General features: G+C 45.1%; 1 protein-coding gene across 2 annotated transcripts in view; it reads left to right on the top strand.

Moving 5' to 3' along the window:
• The window catches only part of NDE1 (nudE neurodevelopment protein 1), a 33,602-nt gene extending 8,253 nt beyond the window's left edge, over positions 1–25,349 (top strand). Inside the window, exons 2-9 of one of the 2 annotated variants that reach the window (XM_060078197.1) lie at positions 2,056–2,181; positions 3,234–3,387; positions 8,091–8,236; positions 18,599–18,735; positions 20,026–20,205; positions 21,715–21,806; positions 22,857–23,008; positions 24,083–25,349. In XM_060078197.1, coding sequence (XP_059934180.1) covers positions 2,099–2,181; positions 3,234–3,387; positions 8,091–8,236; positions 18,599–18,735; positions 20,026–20,205; positions 21,715–21,806; positions 22,857–23,008; positions 24,083–24,176 — 1,038 coding nt within the window. In that variant the 5' untranslated portion in view covers positions 2,056–2,098 and the 3' untranslated portion in view covers positions 24,177–25,349. Of the gene's footprint in view, positions 1–2,055; positions 2,182–3,233; positions 3,388–8,087; positions 8,237–18,598; positions 18,736–20,025; positions 20,206–21,714; positions 21,807–22,856; positions 23,009–24,082 lie in introns of both variants that reach the window. The other variant, XM_060078196.1, reaches the window with a different exon arrangement.
• The last annotated feature ends 404 nt before the right edge of the window (positions 25,350–25,753 follow it).

Raw genomic sequence — 25,753 nt, 5'->3', positions numbered from 1 at the left:
CCCTGAGCCAATTATTGGCTCAGTTTGGATTAGGCTGATCCTTGTCATTGGTTCAGCTTGGGTTAGGCCCACCTCTGAGCCCGTTACTGATTATGCTGGAGGCATGAGTAGTCACGTGCCTTCTCCCAGATGCAGAAGATGATGTCAAGTCTATCGGAGCCCCATGGAAGGAATGTAGAATTGGTTTCCCCAAGGGAATGTTAGGATGCTGTTACAGAAAGATGGAAGAAGGAATGATGGACTTGAAAAAAAATCAAATTAACAACTTTCTACTCCATCCAGCTTCTCTGCTTTAGTCAAGCTTTCAGAGAAACTCTGTTCCCCAGAAGGGAGTGGGTGGGGACATGGTATGTTTTCTCTGAATTAGGGAAGGGAGAGAAATTTGGAGGAAGAGGTGTGACAGGTCCTAACAAATGTAGAGTTATCAGTAAGTACTGTGCTCGGATGTAGGTATCATTGTTCAGTTTCTACCAGGGATAAAGAAGTTGGTGATTGTGTCCATGTCAACACTGACATATTTAGCGGAATTATTTGTGTATTTAGCCAGATACACAGCTTGTTAGTTATGTCTTGCAGAGTGAGGGGTTGTGTTCATTCTGTTGTCCCCAGAGACAACCATGAGGGGAAGAAGGGACTTTGGAGAGATCTCATTTCGATTCCTAATGACCTTTTGACAAGCTCAGAGTCTTAAATAAATTGAGAAAATAAGCTGTTACATTGAGAGGCTTTATCAGCTGGGAGTCCATAGACTGATAACTGTTAATAGAAATTTGTTCCCTAACCTCTGCTCTGGAGAGCTCAGAATCCTGAGTCCAGGCCCTTATCATCACTTCCCTCTGGCTACTGTCTAGTGTGTCTCCTTTTCTTCTCATACCCAGTTCTCCAAAATCCCACCTACTTCCTCTTCCTCACCTCCTAGTTACTCCTCCACCCTGTTTATCCCTCCTCCCTGTGTTGAAACCATTTTTGCTCACATCACCAGTGACCAACATTTTGCCAAGTCTTGTGGGTGGATATTTCCCAGTCCTAACCTTACCAGCTTCTCTGTTGCATCTTGGATACTGTGGAACGTTCTCTTTTTTCCCCTTGAAACCGTCTACTCCTAGTCACTCTTCTGGTTCTCATCTCTCTCACCTGTTTCTCCTCTGTCTCTGATCACTGTTTCTCGTCCCAGCTTTCAGACACTGGCACTCCTCAGAGATCCATAAATAGTTCTCAGTCAATTATCTCGTGGTTCTGTCACAAGAAAAAAGGAAGAGCCAGCTACAAACTCATGATTCTTAAATTTGTATTGTTAGCCTGGACTTCACCCCGAGTATCAGATCCAGTGTTGCATCTCAGTGTATCACAGGCACGTCTAATTAAAAATGTCTCAAGCTGGGTTCAGTATTCCCTCACCCTAAAGACTTTTCCTTCTGATTCTCTTTCTCTGGTGATGGGGATGGTGGTGGCACCTGGTTGCCTAAGTTAGAACCCATGAGACATCCTCCCCTCCTCTCCCCTCCCCTCCCCTCTCCCCTCCCCCCCAATGTAATAAATCAGCAAGTCCTGGTAGGTTTTTTTTTTTGAGTACATTTATTTTATTTATTTTATTTTTGGCTGCGTTGGGTCTTCGTTGCTGCACGCGGGCTTTCTCTAGTTGTGGCGAACTTAGTTGCGGTGCGATGGCTTCTCTTGTTGCGGAGCACGGGCTCTAGGCTCACGGGCTTCAGTAGTTGTGGTTCACGGGCTGTAGAATGCAGGCTCAGTAGTTACGGCGCACGGGCTTATTTGCTCCGCAGCATGTGGGATCTTCCCAGACCAGGGCTTGAACCCGCGTCCCCTGCATTGGCAGGCAGATTCTTAACCACTGCGACACTAGGGAAGCCCACTGGTAGGTTTATCCATGGAATGTAATGTGCAGGTGGGCTGTATTTTGTCTGGGTTTAGTTTTAGTTTTTTGGCAATGTTTTTTGCCACATTTAATCCAACATAAAGTCTAGGAATTTTTTTTCCCCATTAAAGATCAGCTGTTTAACCAGATGTGGGTAATAATTTTTAAACTTTCTCTTCTAGACATCATGAGACAAGAATAGTAATCTTTTCCCCAGTTTTCACAATGGAGGACTCGGGAAAGACTTTCAGCTCCGAGGAGGAAGAAGCTAACTACTGGAAAAACCTGGCTATGACCTACAAGCAGAGGTCAGTTCTCCAAAGTTCACCTTGCTTTTTCTTCCCATAGTGATGGCAGCAACCATTTATTGTGGGCCTACTATGTGCCAGGCACCGTGAAGGGCTTAACATATATCATCTCAGTTAAATCTCAACACTGTCCCGTGGAGAAACCATTCTCACCCCATTTTACAAATGAGGAAACTGAACCTCAGTGAAAGCAAGTCAACTTGCCCAAGGTCAGATAGCCAGGGGAATAGCAGAGCTGGAATTTGAACCCCAAAGCTTAGGGTCCTAAGCAAACGGCTGTGCTACTTCCCAGCTTATTTTCTGGCAGGGTTTTATCAGCTCCTGGATGCCGTATCTGGTCTGTGCTTTGTGTGTGGGGAAAGAACTTCTCCCTATGCCTAGCAAAATGGGTTGTTACAGATTTTTAAATTTGAAACCAGTGTTTCAGTGCCCATATCTGGGAGCTGTGTGTGTGTGTGTGTGTGTGTGTGTGTGTGTGTGTGTTTAATGTTGTTTCTTTTTATTTCTCATGGACTCTTGTAATCTACCCAGGGAGGTCTTATTCCGGTTCCTGTAATTTCTTTATTCTTAGTTTGATTTAAAGAGAATTTAGGCTTGGTGTTAAAAAAAAAAAAAAAACGATATCCCTTGACTTTTAAGGATTGAGAAGGTAGAATTGGGCGTTTGGGATATGGGGCAGGGACCCATGATAGTGGTGTGATAAGTGAGCATTTGTATTATGTCCAGTTTCTACTTGCAAATAAATCTGCAGAGAATACACAATCCAAAGTGTGTTTACTACATGTTGGGCTCTAGAAAGTACAAGTGGAATGAATGCGTGGAGAGTGAATTGGTTAAGAAAGGGCTGTGGAGTCAGACACACCTGGGGGCAGGCCCAAGCTCTGCTTCTGACTTGTTTGACCTCGAGACAAGTCACCTCATCTTCTCATCTGTATAATGAGGACAATGACAGTTTCTGCCTCAAAAGACAGTTGAATAAAGAGCTGATACATGTATAACAGCAGCATGTAAGCACTCAGTAAATGATCAGCTAACATCTGGGAATTCTGTAGGGCAGAGAACACGCAAGAGGAACTCCGAGAATTCCAGGAGGGAAGCCGAGAATATGAAGCTGAATTGGAGACGCAGCTGCAACAAATTGAAACCAGGAACAGGGACCTGCTGTCAGAAAACAACCGCCTTCGCATGGAGCTGGAAACCATCAAGGTGAGGGGGTGAGAGGAGACGCATGCAGGTGTGGATGGTGTCCAGCGTCGTGACTGGAAAAGGGAGCCTGCAGACTTGGCCCCGGGCTCACTCCCACCCCCAGGCCTGCCGGGCGCGTGTGGCACTTGAACTCTTTATGCCCCTGATGGAGGCGCTCTGTGAGAGGCAGGTCTCACACATATCCCACAGCCATTCTTGGCTGTTGGTGACAATCCTGCAAGGCACATGGAAAGTAGACCTTTCTAGAGTATGGAGTGTCTCTGGAATTGCTGATTGTTATATTATAAGGCCTAGGGTTATGCTGTCCAGAATGGTCACCCCAGCCATGTGCGGCTACTGATATTTAAGTTAATTAAAATAAAATAACTAGAAGTTTAATTCCTCAGTCATACTAGCCAATATTTCAAGTGCTCAAAGGCCACACGTCTCTAGTGGGTGTCATTATGGGACAGAGAGGCTGTAGAATATCTCCATCATTATGGAAAGTCCTGTTGGACAGAGCAGATTCCTCACCCTGGGCACTGTTTACATTTGAAGGCAGCCACATGATTCTCTTGTGGGGGCTGAGTTTCACACTGTGGGCTGTTTAACAGCATCCTGGTCTCCACCCACTAGATACCAGTAGCACCCCCTCCCCCAGGTTGTGACAACCAAAAATAGCTGCGGACATTGCCAAGTATCTGGAGAACCACTTCTCTGCAGGGTAAAGAATGCCTTTTGGACACTCTGTAGAGCTTAGCAGATGATCACAAAGTGTAACTCTGTGGCCTAGGGACAGCTCTCAGCCCTCACTGCCAGGCAGGGTCACCTGGCCAGTTTCATAAACATCAGACAGGCCTGGACCCACCCCGCCCTGAGATTCCCATTCTCAGGAAGTCTGGGTGGGGCCCCAGCATGTCTGCATGTCTTGTTTGGTTTTTTTTTTTCTTTTTAAAACAAAACTCATATATATTTTGATGAGCCACTGGGAGAACTAGCCAAGGCCCTGCAGTGTGAGTCCAGGGCTAGGTGTGATGCACAGTGGAAGGAGATGTGTCCCTTGCCCTCTGGAAGCTTTGCGGGGAGGACAAACCTAACAGCTGGAAGCACTTAGCAAAAAGATGGTCAGTTCTGTGGCACTGACCATGAGATCCTCTTGAGAGATTTGCACGGGCTGGAGACAGCATCGTGGAAGAGATGGGAGGGACTTGAGAGGTGTGTGTGTGTGTGTGTGTGTGTGTGTGTGTGTGTGTGTGTGTGTGTGTGTGTGTGTGTGTGTGTGTGTGTGTGTGTGTGTGTGTGTGTGTGTGTGTGTGTGTGTGTGTGTGTGTGTGTGTGTGTGTGTGTCCGTGTCCATGACTGTCAAGTGGACCTTGGGAATCTGGCTTTACTAGCACATGGGAGAAAGCGGGGCCAACAAATGGATTGGGGATTGAGGGGTGAGGAGTAGCAGAGGAAGGACCACACACACCGTAGAAACTGAGCAGTGGACTCTTAAGCTTTTACAGCATATACCACAGAGCCTAAGCTGGCCACCCACAGGTCAGTCTGGCCCATAGATGTTGTTTGCTTAAGCCTTTAGTGGTTTTCACTCAACATTGTATCATGAAAGTTTTCAAGCACACAGTAGGGTTGAAAGAATTTTCCAGTGAACACCTGTATCCACCACCTGGGCTCTACCAATGACCTTTGCCATACATACCTGCTTTATTATATATCTATCCATCCATCAGTCTGTCTTCCCAATGCATTTCAAAGTGAATCACCAACATCTGTACACATCCCTGTAAATACTGCAGTAGGCTGTTAACTAGAGGTGAGGGTTTGCTTACAGTTTGTTCTTTTGATAGTAAAATTTATACCTTTAGTGGTTTTTTTTTTTAATGTTTAGTATCAACATTCAGAGTTGTGAGCTTCTTGTAAAACCTTAGATTTCTGACTTCCTTTGATCTTCCTTTGGTGGATCTCGCTACCCCAGGCCGGCCTTCTTCCACACCGGCAAAAAGCTGAGTTGTGGTTGCTTAGGCAGAGCAAGCCTTCTCCAGTTTGCCCCAGTCCCCACTTCTGTCCTTCCCCCCCAAACTCTTGACACCGGGGACTGTGTGTCTTTTGCTGCTACACGTGGCCCACGTCACTCATTTTGTTAACAGCCTGGCCCCTGCCCTAGGCACTGGGGAATCTTTACAGCCCTTACACTGAAGGGGTCTCAGGGATGGGAAGACTAGTGGTATGAACCATCGTTTGGAGAGGGTAGGAGGACGTGCTAACTAAATATCATGCAGTTGCTAAGTAATTAACCACTTCCAGACTGAGCCATTGAACCAGCAGAAGACCTCTTCATTACAATCACATGGCAGGTTCATGAGACACAGGGTGTGGAGCACGCGAGGAAACAGAACTACCTTGGAGTGAAGAACTGCCCCCAGCACATATTTCTGCCACCTAAGAGGAAAGTCTTCAACTGAGTCAGACTCCTTGACAAGTGGCTTATTCATTGCAAGTTGAATAAAAATGCTTGTAAGGCATCCAACAGAGCATCTATTGATGCCTCCATCAGCTGACAGTTTATTATAATTAGCCCCAAATGAAAGCGCAACAGCTTTTCATGTCCCCAAGTTCAAAGGACAACATTTGAATCCTTATGCTGGTGGACAAGCCCAGTAACTGCGTCTTCTTGGAACCTGTGTTGGAACTTAAGTTAGTGACCTAGGATCCTGTACCCCTCCTGTTTTATTGGGGGAGGCACCCAAATCAAGGGTGGGAAGCCATCAGAGCCACGCCTGGGAATTCGCCCGTGCCTGGGCCTGGTCTGCCCCTGCTTGTCTGAGCCAAGACACTTCCTGTGCTCATAGCCAGGAAACAGAGTATCAGAGGAGACCGAGCAGCGTGAGGATGTGACACCCCTCCCTGTCCTTGCCTTGTAAATAATCTGCCTGTTCTGTGGCCCTTCTTCTTTCACCATGGCTCTGGCCACGCCTCTCTGGCCCGGTCACCATTACATCACTCTCCCCAGCGCCTCCAAACTGTTTCTAGCAACAGCTTTGTTTACTCGACTGACTCAAGAAGAGGAGTTGGCCTGTTTTTCTAACTTTCTAATTAGACTTGGGCCTTTCCTGTGGGAAGTGAGTGTTTTCTTTCATGTTTGTAGATGAAGGAAAGGTGGCAAGGGTGTTTGATGATGGAAAGTAATTTGAGAGAGGAGCCAGAGCCGGAGTGAGTGAGTGAGTGAGTGAGTGAGTGAGTGAGTGTGTGTGTGTGTGTGTGCGCGCGCGCACATGTGATCAGTTCCCACGTGACCTGGATGGAAGTGGTTGAGGGCAGTTTAGCGTAGTTGTTCTAAGAGCGCAAGCCCAGGTGGCCAGGATGGATCTTGGCTCAGTCATGTGCTTCTAGTTGACTTTGGGCTGACGAAGTGACTGAGCCCCAGTTCCCATGTCTCTGAAATGGCGTTAAATGAGGCAACAAAAACAGCGTCCTGAGCCCAGAGGCTGGCGCCGAGTAGACCTGCAGTAAATGTTAGCTGCCGAAGCTGGGCAGCAGCAGGTTGTTGAGACATCATCTGGGCTGTGCCTTGCCTTGGAAAGCACCAGCTAGATCACACTAAGCTTCTTTTGGTAAAAACAACAGTTTTGTTTTTTTCCTTCTTCCCTTCCCTCCTGCCTCCCTTTCCCTCCCTCCCTTCTCTCTCTCCCTCCTCAGAGGCCCAGAAGTTCCTAACTCCCCCATGCCACAGGGAGAGTGTCCTGGGTCACAAAGTCAGAACAGTTGTCAAACTGAGTCCATGATGTCCTGATCTGACTGTGAGGCACAGGCAACAAAGTCGTTGTGATTCCTGCTATTCTGTCTGTAATCCAGGGATATCATGTGAAGTGCGTCGGTATTGCCCTTGTGGATCAGGCTCGGAGAGGTTTATGAGGCTTTCTATGGCTGTGGACACCTTGCACAAAATGATTGCTTTGAAGATTCTTGGGGGCTGCTTGATACCAGAGGCTGCAGGGACCAGTGTGGGAGGGGGCAGGGTATAAGATGCTCAGGAAGCACTCGGGACTTGACAGCTTGATGGCCCCCTGTTCCCCGCATCATCCCTCATTTGCTTAAGAGTCCATGTCTGTGGACAGAAGGTTCTCCTGACTGAGCTTAGGCTTGTCCTCTGGCGTCCTGAGTGAGTGTGATGGGAAGGCTGGTCCCACAAAGATCCTAGAATAAGGGAGAGAGAAATCCCCTAAAAAAATTGGCGTGGGACTTCCCTGGTGGTGCAGTGGTTAAGAATCCGCCTGCCAGTGCAGGGGACACGGGTTCAAGCCCTGGTCCGGAAAGAATCCCACATGCTGTGGAGCAACTAAGCCTGTGCGCCACAACTACTGAGCCTACGCTCTGGAGCCCGCGAGCCACAACTACTGAAGCCCGCGCACTGCAACGAAGAGTAGCCCCCGCTCGCTGCAACTAGAGAAAGCCCACATGCAGCAACAAAGACCCAAAGCCAAAAATAAATAAATAAATAATAAAAATAAATTAATTATAAAGAAATTGGCATGCCAGTGGGCTGTGCAGAGGGGGAGGAATGGATGCTCAGCAGCTAGGGACAACACACATGCACTGCAACAGAGAGCGTTATGTCCCAGGATTAACCTTCGGTGTCCTAAGGAGATGACAGGGAAGGGGGATAAACATCCTCGTCGGGAGTCTTAAATCATTCACTCAGTGTTGATTCTGTCCTTCAGGAGAAGTTTGAAACGCAGCATTCTGAAGGCTACCGGCAGATCTCAGCCTTAGAGGATGACCTTGCCCAGACAAAAGCCATTAAAGATCAACTTCAGAAATACATCAGAGAGCTGGAGCAAGCCAATGATGACCTGGAAAGAGCCAAACGGTACGTTGGGAAGGAGAAAAGAGGTTTGGGAGCCTTTTGTCTCTGGGTACCAGGCACTGTGCTGAGGGTAGAGAAGTCAGCAGTGAGCAAAACCAGTGCCCTTGTGGGTCCTACAGCCTCATAGGAAATGGGCAACAGGCAGCAGGTGCTGCAAGTCCAGGGTGCTGTGGGAGCATGTGATTGATGATATTAATTTGTCTATTGCTGGGAGAATATTAGGCAAGGCTTCCCAAAGGAAATGCCATTCAGGCTAAGACCGAGGGATGCCTGGGCGTTTTCACTCTTCCTAGGGGAAGAGTATTCGGTGAGAACATTCCAGGCAGAAGGACAAGCATGTGCTCAGTAAATAGGCCCTAAGGTAGGACAGTATTTCTTAAATTGATGTCCTGAAGTTTAGCAGAATACTGACAATAATAAATAAGTTATTGAATAACTACTCTGAGCCAGGCACTTTTTTTTTCTTAAGATTTAGATATAAATTACATACAGCGATACGCACAGATCTTAAGAAGTATACAGTTTCATCAGTGTGGATAAACGTGCACATGCCCCACACGCCTGTTGAGACACGGGCCCTTGGCACTGCACCCACAGCTCCTTGCATTCTTTTTTGTGGTTGCTTTAGGGACCCCAATACACACGCTCAACTTTTCAGTCTACTTCATTAATAATGTACCAAATGCAACGGCCTTGCAACCTTAGAGTTTCACTTACCATCCTTGAACTTTATGCGATAGCCGTAATGCGAGAAGGTAAGAGAGTAAAGAGATAGCCTTTTATATTTACCCACAGATTTACAGTTTCTGGTTCATTCCTTCTTGAAGTTTCCCTCTGGTTATCATTTCCCTTCAGCTTGAAGAACTTCCCTTAGGGTTTCTTGTGGTGCAGGTCTGCTGGTGGTGAATTCTTCTCGCTTTAGTTTATCTGAAAATGTCTTTCTTTTGCCTTCATTCTTAAAGGATATTTCCGTTGGATGTGGAATTCCAGGTTGACAGGTGTTTTTTGTTTTGTTTTGTTTTTTCAGCACGTTAACGATGTTCTGCTGTCTTCTGGTCTCCTTGCTGGAGGTCAGAAGTTAGTGGTCATTTGAATAGTCACTCCCCTGTATAAAAAATATGGTGTTTTTCTCTGGCTGCTCTCAGAATTTCTCTTTATTTTTGGTTTTTAGCAGTTTGTGATGTGCCTAGATTTTGTATGTATTTATCCTGTTAGGGGTTTGCTGGGCACTTTGGTCTGTAAATTTGTCTTTTGCCAAATTTAACTTTGGTCATTATTTCCTCAAAGATTTTTGCTGCCCTCTTCTTTCTCTCCTGCCCTCTAGGACACCAGCTACACACATGTTGTGTCCCATGTCCTTTTGATATTGTCACACAGGTCTCTGAGGCTCTGTTCATATCTTTTCCTAATTTTCTTTGTCTTGGTTCCTCAAATTAGATCATTTCTATTGATCTGGTTTCAAGTTCACTGACTCCTTCCGTCCTCCAATCTGCTGTTAAAGCCAGTTCCAATAATGTTTTATTTTAGATACTTAAGATCTAGATTTCCTAGTCCTCTACTGAGATTTCTTTGTTTGCATCCTTGAGATAGTTATAACAACTTTCTTTAAGATCCTTTTCTGCTAATTCTAACATCTGGGTTATCTCAGATGTTAGATGTTCCAGTGATTGCCTTTTCTACTGAGGTTGGGTCACATTTTCTTGCTTTTCACATGTCTAGTAATTTTGGATTATATTCTGGACATTATGAATGATGTGTTGCAGAAACTGTGGATTCTGTTATGTTTCTAATTTGTTTGTTTGTTAAGTAGGCTGAACTCACACTCCAAACTCTGTCTCCCTTTGATGGGTAGTAGGTGAAATCTGTTTGACGCTTTTTTTTTTTTTTTTTTTTTTTTTTTTGCGGTACACGGGCCTCTCACTGCTGTGGCCTCTCCTGTTGCGGAGCACAGGCTCCGGACGCGCAGGCCCAGCGGCTATGGCTCACGGGCCCAGCCTCTCCACGGCACATGGGATCCCCCCGGACCGGGACACGAACCCGCGCCCACTGCATTGGCAGGCAGACTCCTAACCACTGCGCCACCAGGGAAGCCCTGTTTGACGCTTTTAACTAGGCTGCTTCAAGTCTGCCATGCACATGCATGGTTCAGGGGTCATCCAGAGGTGTGGGAAGAGTTTATATGCAGAATTTGGGATTCCGCCAAGGTGGTGGATTTTTATCACTGGAGCTATAGACACAAAGCTTATAAGATGCAGAATTCAGCCACTGCTTTTCCTTCTTCCAAGTGTTGTCTCTCTTCCAAGTGTTGTCTCCCTTCCGGTTTTTGCCAGTACCTTCAGATGATTGTTTTTCTCGTTTCACCCAGAGTTTGTAGTTGTAATCTATAGGATGTTTGGTCTGATACAGGCTACCTTATTATTACCAGAATTGGGACCTCCTTTTTTTAAAAAATCAGTTTTGTAAGAGTTCTTTGTGTATTTTTGCTGCTCATCTTTTGTCCCACATTGAAAAATATTTTTTACAAATAATCTTTTTTTTTTTTTTTTTTTTTTTGAGGTATGCGGGCCTCTCACTGTTGTGGCCTCTCCCGTTGCGGAGCACAGGCTCCAGATGCGCAGGCTCAGAGGCCATGGCTCACGGGCCCAGCCGCTCCACGGCATGTGGGATCCCCCTGGACCGGGGCACGAACCCGCGTCCCCTGCATCGGCAGGCAGACTCTCAACCACTGCGCCACCAGGGAAGCCCTACAAATAATCTTTTGTCTATTGACTTTGTGGTATCATTTTTCATACAAATATTTTTCATTTTGGGGTCAACAATTATGTCTTTTATAGCTTCTAGGTTTCCGGACTTCACTAGGGACATCTCCTTGATCGTTTGATTATGCGTGTATTCTCTTAATTTTTTTTTGCAAGATTTTTTTATTAATTGTTTTAACTTATGCTCTTAGTCTACCTGGAATTTATTTTTGTACCTAGTATATGTGTCCCATTTTATTTTCATTAGGTAGATAGCCACTTGTGCCAGTACTATGTGTTAAACACTCCATCTTTTTTCCACTGAATTGAACGCATCTCTGTCATATGTTAACCTGCCATACAGTTGTTCCTTGGTATCCATGGGGGATTGGTTCCAGGACCCTTGAGGATACCAAAATTTGTGGATGCTCAAATCCCTTATATGAAGTGCTATAGCATTTGCATATAACCTATGTGTATCTTCCCATATACTTTAAATTATGTCTAATTATAATACCTAATACAATCTAAAATCTGTATAAATAGTTGCCAGTGAGTGGCAAATTCAAGTTTTGCTTTTTGGAACTTTCTGGATTTTTTTTTCTTGAATAATTTTGATTTGTAGTTGGTTGAGACCAAGGATGTGCAACCTACAGATGTGGAGGACTGACTGTATATTCTGGAATCTAATTCATGATTCTTCCTTCTTTTTTGTCTAACGTGCAATTTATGAATTACTACCAACACCATAATGACTTGGTTCCTGTGGCTTTGTAGTATTTTCTGATTTTTGGCAAGCCACTGGCTTACGATCATTTCTACCCATATATCATTGATGAAAGCAAGTCACACGGCTGAGCCCTGTCAAGGGGTGGGAAAGTACATTCCACCCACAATGAGGCCAAAGCAAGGGTGTGGCTACAGGGAGGATGAAGAATTGGGACCAATAATGCAGTCTATCACAAAGAGATAGTACATTCACGTGATTCAAAAATGATATACAAAGGGGTAGAGTTTTAAAATTCAAATTCAAAGAGAAATTTGTATTATTCCCCCCCCTTTTTTTTCCCCACAAAAGAACATTCTGTATACAGAATGTGTGTATTATTGTACATCTTGCTTTGTCACATAATAGATTTTGGAGGTCGTTCTGTAGTAAGATACAGAGGATTCTTTGTTGTTGTTTTTTTCCAAGTGCATAATATTTTATTGTATGGTTGGTATTGTATGATACATAATTATTTATCCATCCCCCCCACGGCTGGATATTTGCTGCATTTCCTTTCTTTTGCAGTGATAAGTGTTGCTGTAGTGAATGATATGCATTGCTTGCATAGATGTATATCTGTAGAATAGATTCCCAGAAGTGGAATTCTTGGGTCAAAGGACATATGCATATGTGTTTTGATAGGTTTTGCCCAATTGTTCTCTACATTTGTACCAATTTCCATTCCCAGCACCTATGTGAGTAAGTTTCCATTTTCCAAATAGCTTCACTAAACAGTGTTTTTCAAACTTTGGATTTCTGCCAATCTAATAGGTGACAAATAGGTACATTTCTGAATTATGAGTGATCTTGAGTTCCTTTTCATATATTTAATGACTGTTTTATTTCTTTTTCTGTGAACTCTTTATCATCTTGCCTGTTTTCAAATTGGATTGCTGGTTGTTTTTTCTCATCAGTTTCTAGGAGATGTTTATATATTTGTTTATGATACAAATTGAAAATGTTAGGAGTTTGTCATTTGTCTTCCATCTTTGTCTATTGCATATGTTACTATTGAAAGTTATTTGGATTTCTGTGTAGGCAAATTTATCTGCAGCCCCAGGTTTATAAAGCAATTAGCCTATGTTTTCTTCTTGTATTTTTATGTTTCCTTTCTTTCTTTCTCTCTCCTGAAGATGCATTGGATTCACATTTTAGCCAGATGCTGAATAGTTGAATATTAAAATCAGAAGTGGTAGAGACCCAAAATCATCATTATAGAACAAATAAAGTTCTGGAATACTGAAGTTTTATTTTAAAAAAACTTGAAAACATTACAATTTACAATTTCATTATAAAATTTTAATAGTTATTTGTGGAAAATTTGACAGTCTACTGCAAGAACAGTAATTTCTCAGCATCATCAGCTATTTGCTTATTTTGGTCTCTCCAACTGTACATCCGTAAAACTAAATGACTCACTTTTAACTGAGGAAGGAGATGACCTTGTGAAAGGATAACCTTGAAAGACTCCAGGCCTAACTGAATTAACCATAAAGTAAATATATTCCTTAAAGGGTATTTTGTTTAATATGTGAATGCCAAGATGCCAAAAAGTTCAACGAAGATTAAAATTGATTTAATCTAATTTTTTAAAAAAGTATCTATGTGGGCTTCCCTGGTGGCGCAGTGGTTGAGAGTCTGCCTGCCGATGCAGGGGACGCGGGTTCGTGCCCTGGTCCGGGAAGATCCCACATGCCGTGGAGCGGCTAGGCCTGTGAGCCATGGCTGCTGAGCCTGCATGTCCGGAGCCTGTGCTCTGCAACGGGAGAGGCCACAACAGTGAGAGGCCCGCATACCGCAAAAAAAAAAAAGTGTCTGTGTTATTACATAGACACTTTTTGTTGTTGTTGTTGGCTCTGCCACGTGGCTTGTGTGATCCTAGTTCCCCAACCAGGGATCGAATCCAGGCCCCTGCAGTGGAAGCACAGAGTCCTAAACAGTGGACTGCCAGGGAATTCCCTACATAGACTATTTTTAATTTTTTGTGGTAAAAAATTTGACATCAAATTTACCACCTTAACCATTTTTAAGTGTGCAGTTCAGTAGTATTATATGTATTCATATTATTGGCCAACAGCTCTTCAGAACTTTTTCATCTTCCAACATTGAAACTCTATACCCACTAAACATTAATTCCGCTCCCTGTTCCCTTCAGCCCTTGATAATCACTTTTCTACTTTCTGTTTCTATGATTTTGACTACATTAGAAACTCCATATGAATGGAATCAAATAGGATGTGTCCTTTTGTGACTGGCTTCTTTCTCTTAGCATAATGTCCTTGAGATTCGTCCGTGTTGTAGCATGTGACAGGATTTCCCTTTTTTAAGGCTGCATAATATTTCGTTGCATGTATGTACTGCATTTTCTTTATCCATTTATCTGTCAGTGGACACTTGGGTTGCTTCCACCTGTTGGCTCTTGTGAATAATGCTGCAGTGAACAAGGGTGTACGGATACCTCTTTGAGATACTGCTTTCAGTTATTTTGGATATGTACCCAGAAGTGGGACTGGTGGATCATACAGTAATTCTACTTTTAATTTTTTACAGAACCTCCATACAGTTTTCATAATGACACACCATTTTACATTCCTACCACATCCTCACCAACACTTGTTATTTTCTGTTCTTGGGATGGAGGCCATTCTGATGGGTGTGAAGTGATACATAGACTTTTAAGTATTTATTGGCTCAAAAAGGATATGTTCTTAGTTATCTAACAGATGTATCTCTTAATATTCATATTTACTGAAAATCTCTTTTCCTGCTTAACTATTTTCAGGTTCTCATAACTGTCCATGAGATTAACAGCTTTCACAGTTTTTATGTATTGCAGCATTTTACTCTTATGATAATAAATAAGCAAATACATCAGTTGACAGAATTTCACCATATAAAGGACATAAAGCTTTTTCCACTCAGGGGACAACTAGGATGCTTACCTTTATTTGAAAGCAAATAGTCACATAGTAACAATAAGTCTGTGCTGGGCTCTGCTGATATTACAGACTCAGCCTGATTGTGTACAGTAGGGGGGGTCGTTGATCCACACAGGTTCAGGAATGCCAGAAATGCTGCTGAAGTTGGTTCTCTGGCATTCCAGAAGCCAGTAGTAGATTTTGACCAAATACTGAGTTTAAATTTTTGGTCTAGTTGGAATTCATCTTCGGGTGTAGCATGAGGTGTGGGTCCAACGTTAATTTTTTCCAGGTGGCTACCAGGTAGTCCCCAGACCTAGAACTGAACCAACCATCTTTTCATCAATGATTCGTGATGCCACCTTTATCATAAATTAAATTCTCATATGTATTTGGATCTATTTCTGGACCTTTGGCTCTCCTTGGTCTGTCTGGTCGTATAACTGTTTCACTCTGCAGCACACTTTTCATTACTGAGGCTTTAAAGAGCATGTTCTTTGTATTTAGAGGAGCTAGTGCCCCTGTTCTCTTCTTTTTCAGAGTTCTCCTGGCCAATTTTTTCTTCCAGTTTTATTGAGCTATAATTGACATATAGTACTGTATACGTTTAAGTGAACAGCACAATGATTTGACTTATATGCATCATAAAATGATTATCACAACAAGTTTAGTGAACGTCCATCACCTCATATAGATACAATATTTAAAAATAGAAAAAACTGTTTGCCTCGTGATGAGAACTCTTAGGATTTACTCTTAACAACTTTCATACATAACATAGAGCAGTGTTCATTATAATTATCATGTTGTGCATTGCATCCCTAGTACTTGTTTATCTTTTAGCTAGAAGTTTGTATCTTTTGACCATCTTAATCCAGTTCCCCTTCCTCCTCTCCCCTGCGTCTGTAACCACAAATCTGCTCTCTTTTTTTATGAGTTTGTTTTGAAGCATAATTGACCTACTGTGTTAGTTCCTTTTATACAATATAGTAATTCAGTATTTCTATACATTTCAAACTGATGGCCACAATACGTCTAAGGTGTCACCATATAAAGATGTTACATAGTTATTGACTGTATTCCCCACACTGTATTTTTCATACCTGTGACTCCTTTATTTTGCTACTGGAAGTTTGTACCTCTTGGTCTTCCTCACCTATTTCTCTCCTCTCCCTAACCTCCTCCCCTCTGGCAACTACCTGTTTATTCTCTGTATCTGTAACTGTGTTTTGTTGTATTTGTTCATTTATTTTGTTTTTATTTATTTTTTTTAATGCTGGTTTGGCCAATTTTTTTTTTTTTTTTTTTTTGTGGTACGCGGGCCTCTCACTGTTGTGGCCTCTCCCATTGCGGAGCACAGGCTCCGGACGCGCAGGCCCAGCGGCCATGGCTCACGGGCCCAGCCGCTCCGCGGCATGTGGGATCTTCCCGGACTGGGGCACGAACCCGCGTCCCCTGCATCGGCAGGCGGACTCTCAACCACTGCGCCACCAGGGAAGCCCCAATATATATATATATATATTTTAAGATTTATTTGTTTGGTTGGTTGCGCTGGGTCTTAGTTGCGGCAGGCAGACTCCTTGGTTGTGGCATCTGAACTCTTAGTTGCGGCATGCATGTGGGATCTCGTTCCCTGACCAGGGATCGAACCTGGGTCCCCTGCATTGGAAGCACGGAGTCTTACCCACTGTGCCACCGGGGAAGTCCCCATTTGTTTTATTTTTTAGAGTCCACATATAAGTAAAATATATGGTATTTGTCTTTCTCTGTCTGACTTATTTCACTTAGTATAATACCCTCTAGGTCCATCCATGTTGTTGCAGATGGTGAGATCTCATTCTTTTTTGTAGCTAACATTCCTCTCCTGGCCATTCGTGTTTCATTATTACATCATATTTCAAATCAGTCCCTGGTGCCTGTGTCCCCCAGTAAAAACCTGTTCATGTTTTTATTAGATGGTGTTAAACTTATTAGGTAATTTATGGAGAATTGATTTCTTTATGATTTAGGGTCTTCCTCCTCATAAATACCATATGTCAGCATTTTGACAAGCCTCTGTGCCCTACAATAAAGTCTTACATGTTTGCTGTTATATAAATTCCTAGCTCTTTCATCTTCTTTTGCTGTTGTTTGACATGCCAGCCTTAGGGTCCCTTTAACTGGTTCCAGTCTTGTACTCTAAAAACAACAAAGGATGATATTTATTTATTTATTTATTTATTTTTGGCTGCATTGGGTCTTTGTTGCTGCGTGCGAGCTTTCTCTATTTGCAGTGAGCGGGGGCTACTCTTCGCTGCGGCGCACAGACTTCTCATTGCGGTGGCTTCTCTTGTTGCGGAGCACGGACTCTAGGCATGCAGGCCTCAGTAGCTGCAGCACACGGGCTCAGTAGTTGTGGCTTGCGGGCTCTAGAGTGCAGGCTCAGTAGTTGCAGCACATGGGCTCAGTAGTTGTGGCTTGTGGGCTCTAGAGCGCAGGCTCAGTAGTTGTGGTGCATGGGCTTAGTTGCTCCAGCGGCATGTGGGATCTTCCCAGACCAGGGCTCGAACCCATGTCCCCTGCATTGGCAGGCGGATTCTTAACCACTGCACCACCAGGGAAGTCCCAAGGGATGATATTTAAATCAGGCACTTTTGGTAACTTTATCTTCTTTACCTCTAAAGACCCTTTGAGGTAGGAACTAATACGACTCAATCTGGACATAGTAGAAAGTGGTGAATAAATGAATGATTGATCCTCACTTTGCCGTTGGAGGCCCAGAGGCCCAGAGAGGTTAAGTTGCCCAGTGACACTTAGCTCGTCTTACACGTTAGAGCAAGGTGTTAACTCATGGGTTCCACTCCAAACAAATGCTTCTGATCACCATGAGATACAGTTACAGGGATGTTAAAGGTCTTCTGGAGACAAACATGGGATCAGTGAGAAAAGTTGCTGACATTTATTGAGCACTTATGTGTGAAACATCTGTTGTGTGTTTTCTGTGTTGCTGCACTCCCCAGCTCCCCACCCCATGTGGAGGTTCTGTTATTACCCCTGCTTTGCATGTGAGGAAACTGAGGCCCAGAGAAGGTAGCTTGTCCAGACAGTTAAACAGATTTCCTTATTGCAGCACTTGTCAGTACCCTTTTATTTATTTTCTTTTTTTGCTGCATTGAGTCTTCATTGCTGTGCGCGGGCTTTTTCTAGTTGCGGCAAGCGGGGGCTACTCTTCGTTGCGGTGCACGGGCTTCTCATTGCAGCGGCTTCTCTTGTTGCGGAGCACGGGCTCTAGGCACACGGGCTTAGTTGCTCCGTAGCATGTGGGATCTTCCCAGACCAGGGCTGGAACCTGTGTCCCCTGCATTGGCAGGCAGATTCTTATACACTGTGCCACCAGGGAACCCTGCCAGTGCCTTTAACATGGCATTCCAGTGTCTATCGACACTGTCCAAAAGAAGCAGTTGTTAGAGCAGCTGGGCTGGAGCTGGGCGTTGTGAACTTTTTTAACTTTTTAAGGTAACTGAGGGATGAAGATGGCCTCCCTTAGCTGTTTAAATGCGTGTTATTACATTGCATATGCATTTTAGTGGGATGTTCTGAATGCTGACTGCATCGTGAGTCTCCGAGACAAGATGGAACATGCCACATTGTGGCATCTGACCGGCGCCTGTCTGTGGTCCTAATTAGGTCCTGGCTCATTGCTAAGTGCTTTATGGACATGATCTCGTTTAACGCCCCCCCGGACAGCCGTGTGCACCTCGTGAGCTGAGAGGTTCCCACTTTGCAGGTGAAGAGCTGGGTCCAGGAACGTTGAGGGGCCTGCTCAGCTCTGTGGGATTAGGACATGCCAGAGCTGGGACTTGCACCATGTGTGCATGACTCTTCGTGCTCCCCGGGTCTGTAGGTGCCAGACGGATACACCGTCTGCTGTCTTGGGCAGCTTTGTTTGTCTCTCACCCAGGGCCACGATCATGTCTCTTGAGGACTTTGAACAGCGCTTGAATCAAGCCATTGAAAGAAATGCCTTCCTGGAGAGCGAACTGGATGAGAAGGAGAATCTCCTAGAATCTGTTCAGCGACTGAAGGATGAAGCCAGAGGTCAGGAGGCCTTGGCTTTGCTCTGTGTGTTTCACCACCGTTTTGCCCTCTCCTGGCCGGAGGGTATCCTGTCCCACAGCATCACCCAGCATTACCTGTGTTCCGAGGGCAGGGACCACACCGGGCAGGCCGAGCCTTGGTCCCCACCCTGTGCTAAGAATTGTCAGATGTCCAACCCTGTAGAGACCCTTTGTGGGTATTGAAGCCCAGCACCCGCTTTATGCTCAGCAGGAGCACAGGAGTTTTGTGGGGAGAAAATGCCTGTTGATAGAATTGCTAGCCAGCCCATTACTTTTGTGACTTGATGGCTGCTGATACACGTGGCTTGGAACTCCAGAATCTCATCAGCGTTTGCTCTTTGGAGGTAGCACTTCCAAAGGTAGAGCTTTCTGACTCTAAGACATTAGCAAGTCATCCAAGTTGGGTCCCAATTAATTGTTTATGACATTCATTTGGTTTCTAATGTGTAGCCAGTAGAAGGGTTTAGAAAGAAAAACTCTTTTAAGTTTAAAAGGTAGTTGTTCCTAAATGCCCATCAGTAATGAAGTGCTTAAGTAAATTGCATAGATTTATTTTGTGGAATGTTAAACAGTTGTTCAAACAAATACGGTATAGATATAAATGTAGTCATAGAAAGCTTGTTAGGGGACTTCCCTGCGGTCCAGTGGTTAAGACTCCGTGCTTCCACTGCAGGGGGTACGGGTTCGATCCCTGGTTGGAGAACCAATATTCCGCATGCCGCTTGGCCAAAAAAATTAAATAAATAAAAAAGCCTGTTAGGACATACCATTGAAGGGGGGAAAACACATAGATAGTAGATGTATGTTTCTATTTACGCTTAATAAAAGTTATTCATCTTATATGCTTAATAGATACACATATAAACTCTATGTGTGAAATGCAGAGAAAAAGGGTTGAGAAGATCTCCCTCATGTTACAGTGATTAGGAGTGAGGAGGGGCATTTGAGGACGGGCTGGGAAAGCACATTTTCACTTAGTATTCTGTGTATACCTTGATACATTTGAATTCTCTTAAAACAGTAAAAGCAGTAGTGTATCACTGCCATGATTTGAAAATAGTTTTAAACCTTTTTGTTTTTACTGAAAAGAAAAACCCTGTAGTTTTGCAAGCCTTCTGGGCAAGGTCCTGTGGGGTTTGCTTCATTCAGGGTTTCCACCTGGAGTTTTTCACTCTGGCGGTGGTTCTTGCTGACCCGTGTCTCCTGTTGACCCTCCCCTTGCCCCATCACTCAAAGCAGGGACTTAATCTGAATCCTTTTCCTGGCCCAGATTTGCGGCAAGAATTGGCTGTGCAGCAAAAGCAGGAGAAACCCAGGACCCCCATGCCCAGCTCTGTGGAAACTGAAAGGACAGACACAGCTGTACAGGCCACTGGTTCCGTGCCATCCACCCCCATAGCTCATCGAGGACCCAGCTCTAGCTTAAACACACCTGGGACGTTCAGACGTGGTAAGGAGGATGGGAATCAGGAGGGTTCTCTTGGCTTCACAAAGCTTTCCTGGGTGAGAACCGGGGCAGGTCCTGGGTGAGAGAGAAGCAGGACCAGGCTGTACAGCAGGGAGCAAACTGGGGTGCTCACAGGGGCAGACCATTGTGGTGGGCGGGAGGAGCCTCTTGGATGTAAGACAATAGGGAGTAGTGGAGTCTGTGGCAAACTAGAGAATGGAAGCCTCATCCAGAGGGGCAGCTGCCACTCTGCTTCTACCGCAAGAGGTGTGGGCCCAGCAGACACTCCACTCTTCACCAGAAGCCAGAAATCCTCTTGTCTAATATGAAATCTCCCAAATTAAAAATTTCAGTAACCAAATAAAAAATTTAAAAAGCATTCTGTGGGTCCAGCAATACATCATCTAGAACTGGACCCAGCATAACCTGTGCTATGCAGTAAAAACCAAGAAATCTGAGTTCTTCCCCAGCCACCCTGCTGACTGATTAACTGTGAGGCTCTGATTGGGCCACTTAATAGTAAATAATAAAAATAGACAATTATTGAGCACTTAGGATATGCCAGTCCCTCTGCTTACTGTGCTTTGTACTTACATATGACCTCACTGGATTCACACCACGGCCCAAGACGCAAGTAATGCAAGTGCTGTCCCCGTGTGATGAATGAGGAGACTGAGGCCCTGAGTTAAGGAGCTGGCCTGACATCATGCAGCTGGCAAATGGCAGGCCGGCTCCCAGGGTTACACCACCACATGCTCCCTGTCCCTCAGCTTGTGCCCAGGATGAAGAGAGTGAGGTTTCCACAATCTCAGTCTAGACCACACTTGAATAAGCACATGACTCAGCTGGGCCTCAGATTTAGCAGGTCTGGGCAGGGCCTGAGATCCTGTTTCTAACAAGCACCCAGGTGATGCTGGTCCTGCTGCTGCGTGAGCCCTGCTTTGAAGAGAGAGGAGGCTCTGAGGAGCAGAACCCTTACCAGTGGGGCTTGTTCAGATGCTGTTAATGTTAATTAACTGTATGGAATTCCTAGAAGTTTGAGGGCCTGTTTTGATTTTGTTTAAAAAGAATAGCAGGGGGGCTTCCCTGGTGGCGCAGTGGTTGAGAGTCCGCCTGCCGATGCAGGGGACACGGGTTCGTGCCCCGGTCCGGGAAGATCCCACATGCCGTGGAGCGGCTGGGCCCGTGAGCCATGGCCACTGAGCCTGCGCGTCCGGAGCCTGTGCTCCACAACAGGAGAGGCCACAGCAGCGAGAGGCCCGCATACCGCAAAAAAAAAAAAAAAAAAAAAAAGAATAGCTGGTAAAGATAAATATTAAGTATAGTCATTATAAGACTGCAAGAAGTTGGTCATCAGATGCTCTTGTTATGTTAGGCAACAAACCACTGACCAAAATGGCAGCGTTGGGATCAGAGGGGCTTGCTCACCCACCCCCGGGTTTCACGTTCAGAGACGTTAGTGCACATACTTTTGAGTGTGTGTTGGTGTCATGTGTGCATCCTTTCACGCAGGTCTGGACGACTCCACTGGGGGGACCCCCCTCACGCCAGCGGCCCGGATATCTGCCCTCAACATTGTGGGAGACCTGCTGCGGAAAGTGGGGGTAAGACAGCACTTTCCCAGGGTCCGTGTGGTGTCTTCTGTCTTCAGGGGACTTGAGGGGTGGCCTTACCTATTGCTTCCCCTCTGGCGGAGCCTTCATGAGGTGCAGGTGTCGCCCTGGCTCTCGTGTCCCTTACAGTCGCTGCGCTTCTATGGGTGTTGTTTCTGACAAACACCCGGGCTCTGACCCTGAGTCACCCTTTGATCCCCGGATATATCTTTCTTTGCCTGTACCATTTTCCCTGGCAATATGGTAGATTCGGATGGTATCTATGATATTTTTTCTTAATTTGAAAAAACTGAGAAACATTTGAAAATTGCCTTCCCTTTTCTTAATTTCTCAGGGAGTTAAAGGGAAAATCTTGAAAGGCTAGGGCAGAGAACGTGACCTTATAGGTTTTATGTTAATTCCAGGGAAGGAGTCTTTTGTGCTTAAGAAATCACATAGATATTCTCTGTAGTTGTTTTTCTTAGTTTTAAAAATGATGCCTGGAAAGCCACAGAGTTTAAGTCCTGCCAGTCTGTCATTGACCAGAATGTATGCATTCAGAGTTAATGGAAGCTTGCAACTCGTTTTCTATGTTTTTCCTTTTGGCTTTTGTTTTTTTTGGATTGTTGTTATATAAGCAGGTTTTTATGTTTAGTTAGAGTATACAGAAGCTCAGGGTGATCTCAGTACCCATTTGGTTTCCAGAGGGTCTGTTTACAGCGAGGCAAGTCCTTCCTCAAACCCCCTGCCACTTGGTGCATGTTTTACAAGGTAGCGGAGAGAGTGAATGATTCCAAAAGTTGATTTCATATTTCTTGTAGGCAGACTTAAATCATAGGTTGGGTTGGGGACTCTTCTGGAAGCTCCTAAATATCTTAGACTACCAGTTCTACGAGTTGGACGTACATTGAATTTGGGGATGGGGTGGGGCACGCTTTGGGATTCTAACACACAACCCAGTTTGACAACCACTGTCTTAAGCTATTATTATGTGTACGGGCTCTGGTGAGAGGCAAGACTTCTTGTCTTCAGCTTGAGACAGGAAGGCATATTTCTCTCCAGGCTCTGGAGTCCAAACTTGCTTCCTGCCGGAACTTCGTGTATGATCAGTCCCCAAACCGACCCAGTGGCCCAGCCTCAGGGTGGGGGAGCAAGAACAGAGACGGCGGCGACAGACGGCCAGGCAGCACCAGCGTGCCTCTCGGTGACAAAGGGTCAGTACCTTCTGCTGTTCCTCCTCAGTGTTGGGAGCCTCTGACCCCTGACCCATAGCCATTTTTCAAAGTCGCAGGATTATGTCAATGAGGTATTATCCTCTACCCCATCCCTTAAGACAGAGTTAGGTGGTGTCTGCTGGTTTTGGCAAACGGCCAAGGAGAGGGTCATTTTTATTACTTGATTCTGCAGCCCCAGCTCCTGGTCATGCTGTGAGAATGTTCTTTGTATAAATCACTCCCTTTTTTAGGACTCAAGCTTCAAACACTGCCCTGCTTCCCCCAAAAGAGGATTTTTTTTTTTGCGGTACGCGGGCCTCTCACTGTTGAGGCCTCTCCCGTTGCGGAGCACAGGCTCCGGACGCGCAGGCTCAGCAGCCATGGCTCACGGGCCCAGCCGCTCCACGGCATGTGGGATCTTCCCGGACCAGGGCACGAACCCGTGTCCCCTGCATCGGCAGGCAGACTCTCAACCACTGCGCCACCAGGGAAGCCCGAGGATTTTTTTTTTTTAACCTTTAGAGCCTTCAGGAAACTAAATCAGCCAGACTAGATTCCTGAAGCCAGTCACCTGATTGGAAAACACAAATCTGACCTCTAACAGCTTCATTTATTTTCTTGCCTGAAGAAAATCAATGCAGCTTCCAGATTCTAGAATTCTGTAAGATGTACCACCATCTCACTGGACCCCAGGCCACGTAAATTTGGGGGCGGTCAGTGGCAGACAGAGGACAGGAAATGAAGAATCATTCTCCCCAGCGTGCACATAACTTCCGGACCTTTAGATGTGGGTGTTTTTTTGGAGCTTTTTTGGAGCGTCTTCTGTGACTGGGCTTTTTGCGTGGCCTTGGGCATGTGAGCCCTAGATAGCCAGTGTCCTTTTCGTCATTTCACAGGAGAGAAAATTGAGACCCAGTGAGAGACTGCTCCCGACCTTGATATTCGCTCTTGATATTCACTCAAGAGTGAATATCATTCACTCTTGATATTCACTCTTATAACTTTGTGGGCCCCGGTGCTAGCCAGTCTATAACAGCTGTAATGTCCGCCTAATTTGGTTTGCTCTGTCTGAAGGTTGGGAAAACGCCTGGAATTTGGGAAGCCGCCTTCAAATATTTCCTCACCATCGCTGCCATCAGCCCAGGGTGTAGTCAAGATGTTGCTTTAGGAAATCCACGGAAGCCAAGGCCCTGGTGTCTGTGCAGGAGTCATTTTACCCTCCTTCCCTGTTTAAACTAGGTTTTTGTTTTTTTTAAGTTAGTTTGAGAAATACGAGCAAGCAGTCGTACTAGCCAGTGACGGTGGGGGGGCGGGGATCGCCTGTGGCCCCGGGTGGTCGTCCCCAGGAAATGCCATCTCATAACCCCCGGCCTCCTTGTCGGGGTGTTGCCAATGGACAGGGACAAAGCGGACCCTCTGGAAATGGCAACGTGGGTGCTAAGGCTGCCCCATCATTTTCAGCAGACCTGAGTCCTGGTTGGTCTTGAGAGGTGTTTTTCATGACCGGGGACACCTACAAAGTGGGGTCTGAGCCCATCTCAGGCTCACTCCGGCCCCCACTTTGATGGAGCTTCTTCCAGAATAAAATCTCCAGTGCTCTTTGGCACAGCAGGGATCAGTGCACTGAAATCACATCTAGGGATGAAGAACAGAACAGGCATGTACCTTTTATTTAAACTGTGGTGTGGTGTACCTCTGAGACTTTTTAATCTGCCTCTTGCTGAGGCTTTTAGAGGCATGCTTGAGTTTCAGAGTATGTTTTGTGGGACCAGGTCAGTGGAAACTCTGTGTCCTCTTTAGACCAATCCTGGCTGTAAGTTGTCCTGAGCCCCTCTGTCCTGGCCTGGGGGTGACCTCTGCTTCAGGACCCTTAGGGTCCCTGGGGTGTGATGGCCTTGGTAATGCAGCCCCTAAGAACAGGACTTCATTCAAAGCCTTGATGAAATAATTGGTGTGACCTTCGGATAAGATTAAACCACCAGGACTGTCGGTGGGAGGTTCCTTATTAAAGAAGAAACGAACCCAGGATTTCCACACAGATGGCGTGCAGCTCATCCCTGCTGGTTGTGAACGGCAGTCTCACACTTTGGACGCAAGTAAAAAGAACACATGAATTCCAGTGCGTGCGTGCAGCTTAATGGCCTTCTGTTACTAAGTTATTTTTCCAAAAGAACAGCAAAAATATCCTTGAGTTGAAAACAGAACTTTTCAAATGCTACTGAAATTCAGCAGAGAATTAAACTTGAGTGCCCACTTTGTTGCCCTGGCAACATTCTAACCTATATCAGTAAAAGATGTACTTTTATTTTTTTAAAAGAACAATAAAATCAAGAGAAACTGATTTTCAGCTAGTTTGTGGTGGTCAGTAAATGCTGCTGCCTTTGTGCTTCTGTGTTTGCTATCTGGTGATGAAAAACTTTTGTTTTTTTAACCAAGTGACTATGAAAAAAACTACTTTTTTAAAGATTTCCTTTTGAGTCAGCTTCTTAGAATTGTATTGGGACACGTGTGTGTCCTATTCAGGGTGTATTAGCATTTGGTCATTCAGTGCATCCTTGGTTTCTGTAATTCCCCTCTTTTCAGTCTGTTTGATCCCATGGAGTTGGTGTATGGAATCATGTGTTGAGTGGAAACTTCGCTAGGGATCTCTGTCTAGGACACGCAGGCCAAGGAAGGGACGGGCCCAGGCCTGGTTTTTATGGCCCTCACGCCAAGAACGGTTTTTACATTTTTAAAGGGTGGTTT

Source organism: Mesoplodon densirostris, chromosome 16, assembly GCF_025265405.1.
Source record: "Mesoplodon densirostris isolate mMesDen1 chromosome 16, mMesDen1 primary haplotype, whole genome shotgun sequence".
In the NCBI taxonomy this organism is placed as follows: domain Eukaryota; kingdom Metazoa; phylum Chordata; class Mammalia; order Artiodactyla; family Ziphiidae; genus Mesoplodon; species Mesoplodon densirostris.
This window is presented reverse-complemented; position numbering and strand designations above follow the sequence as displayed.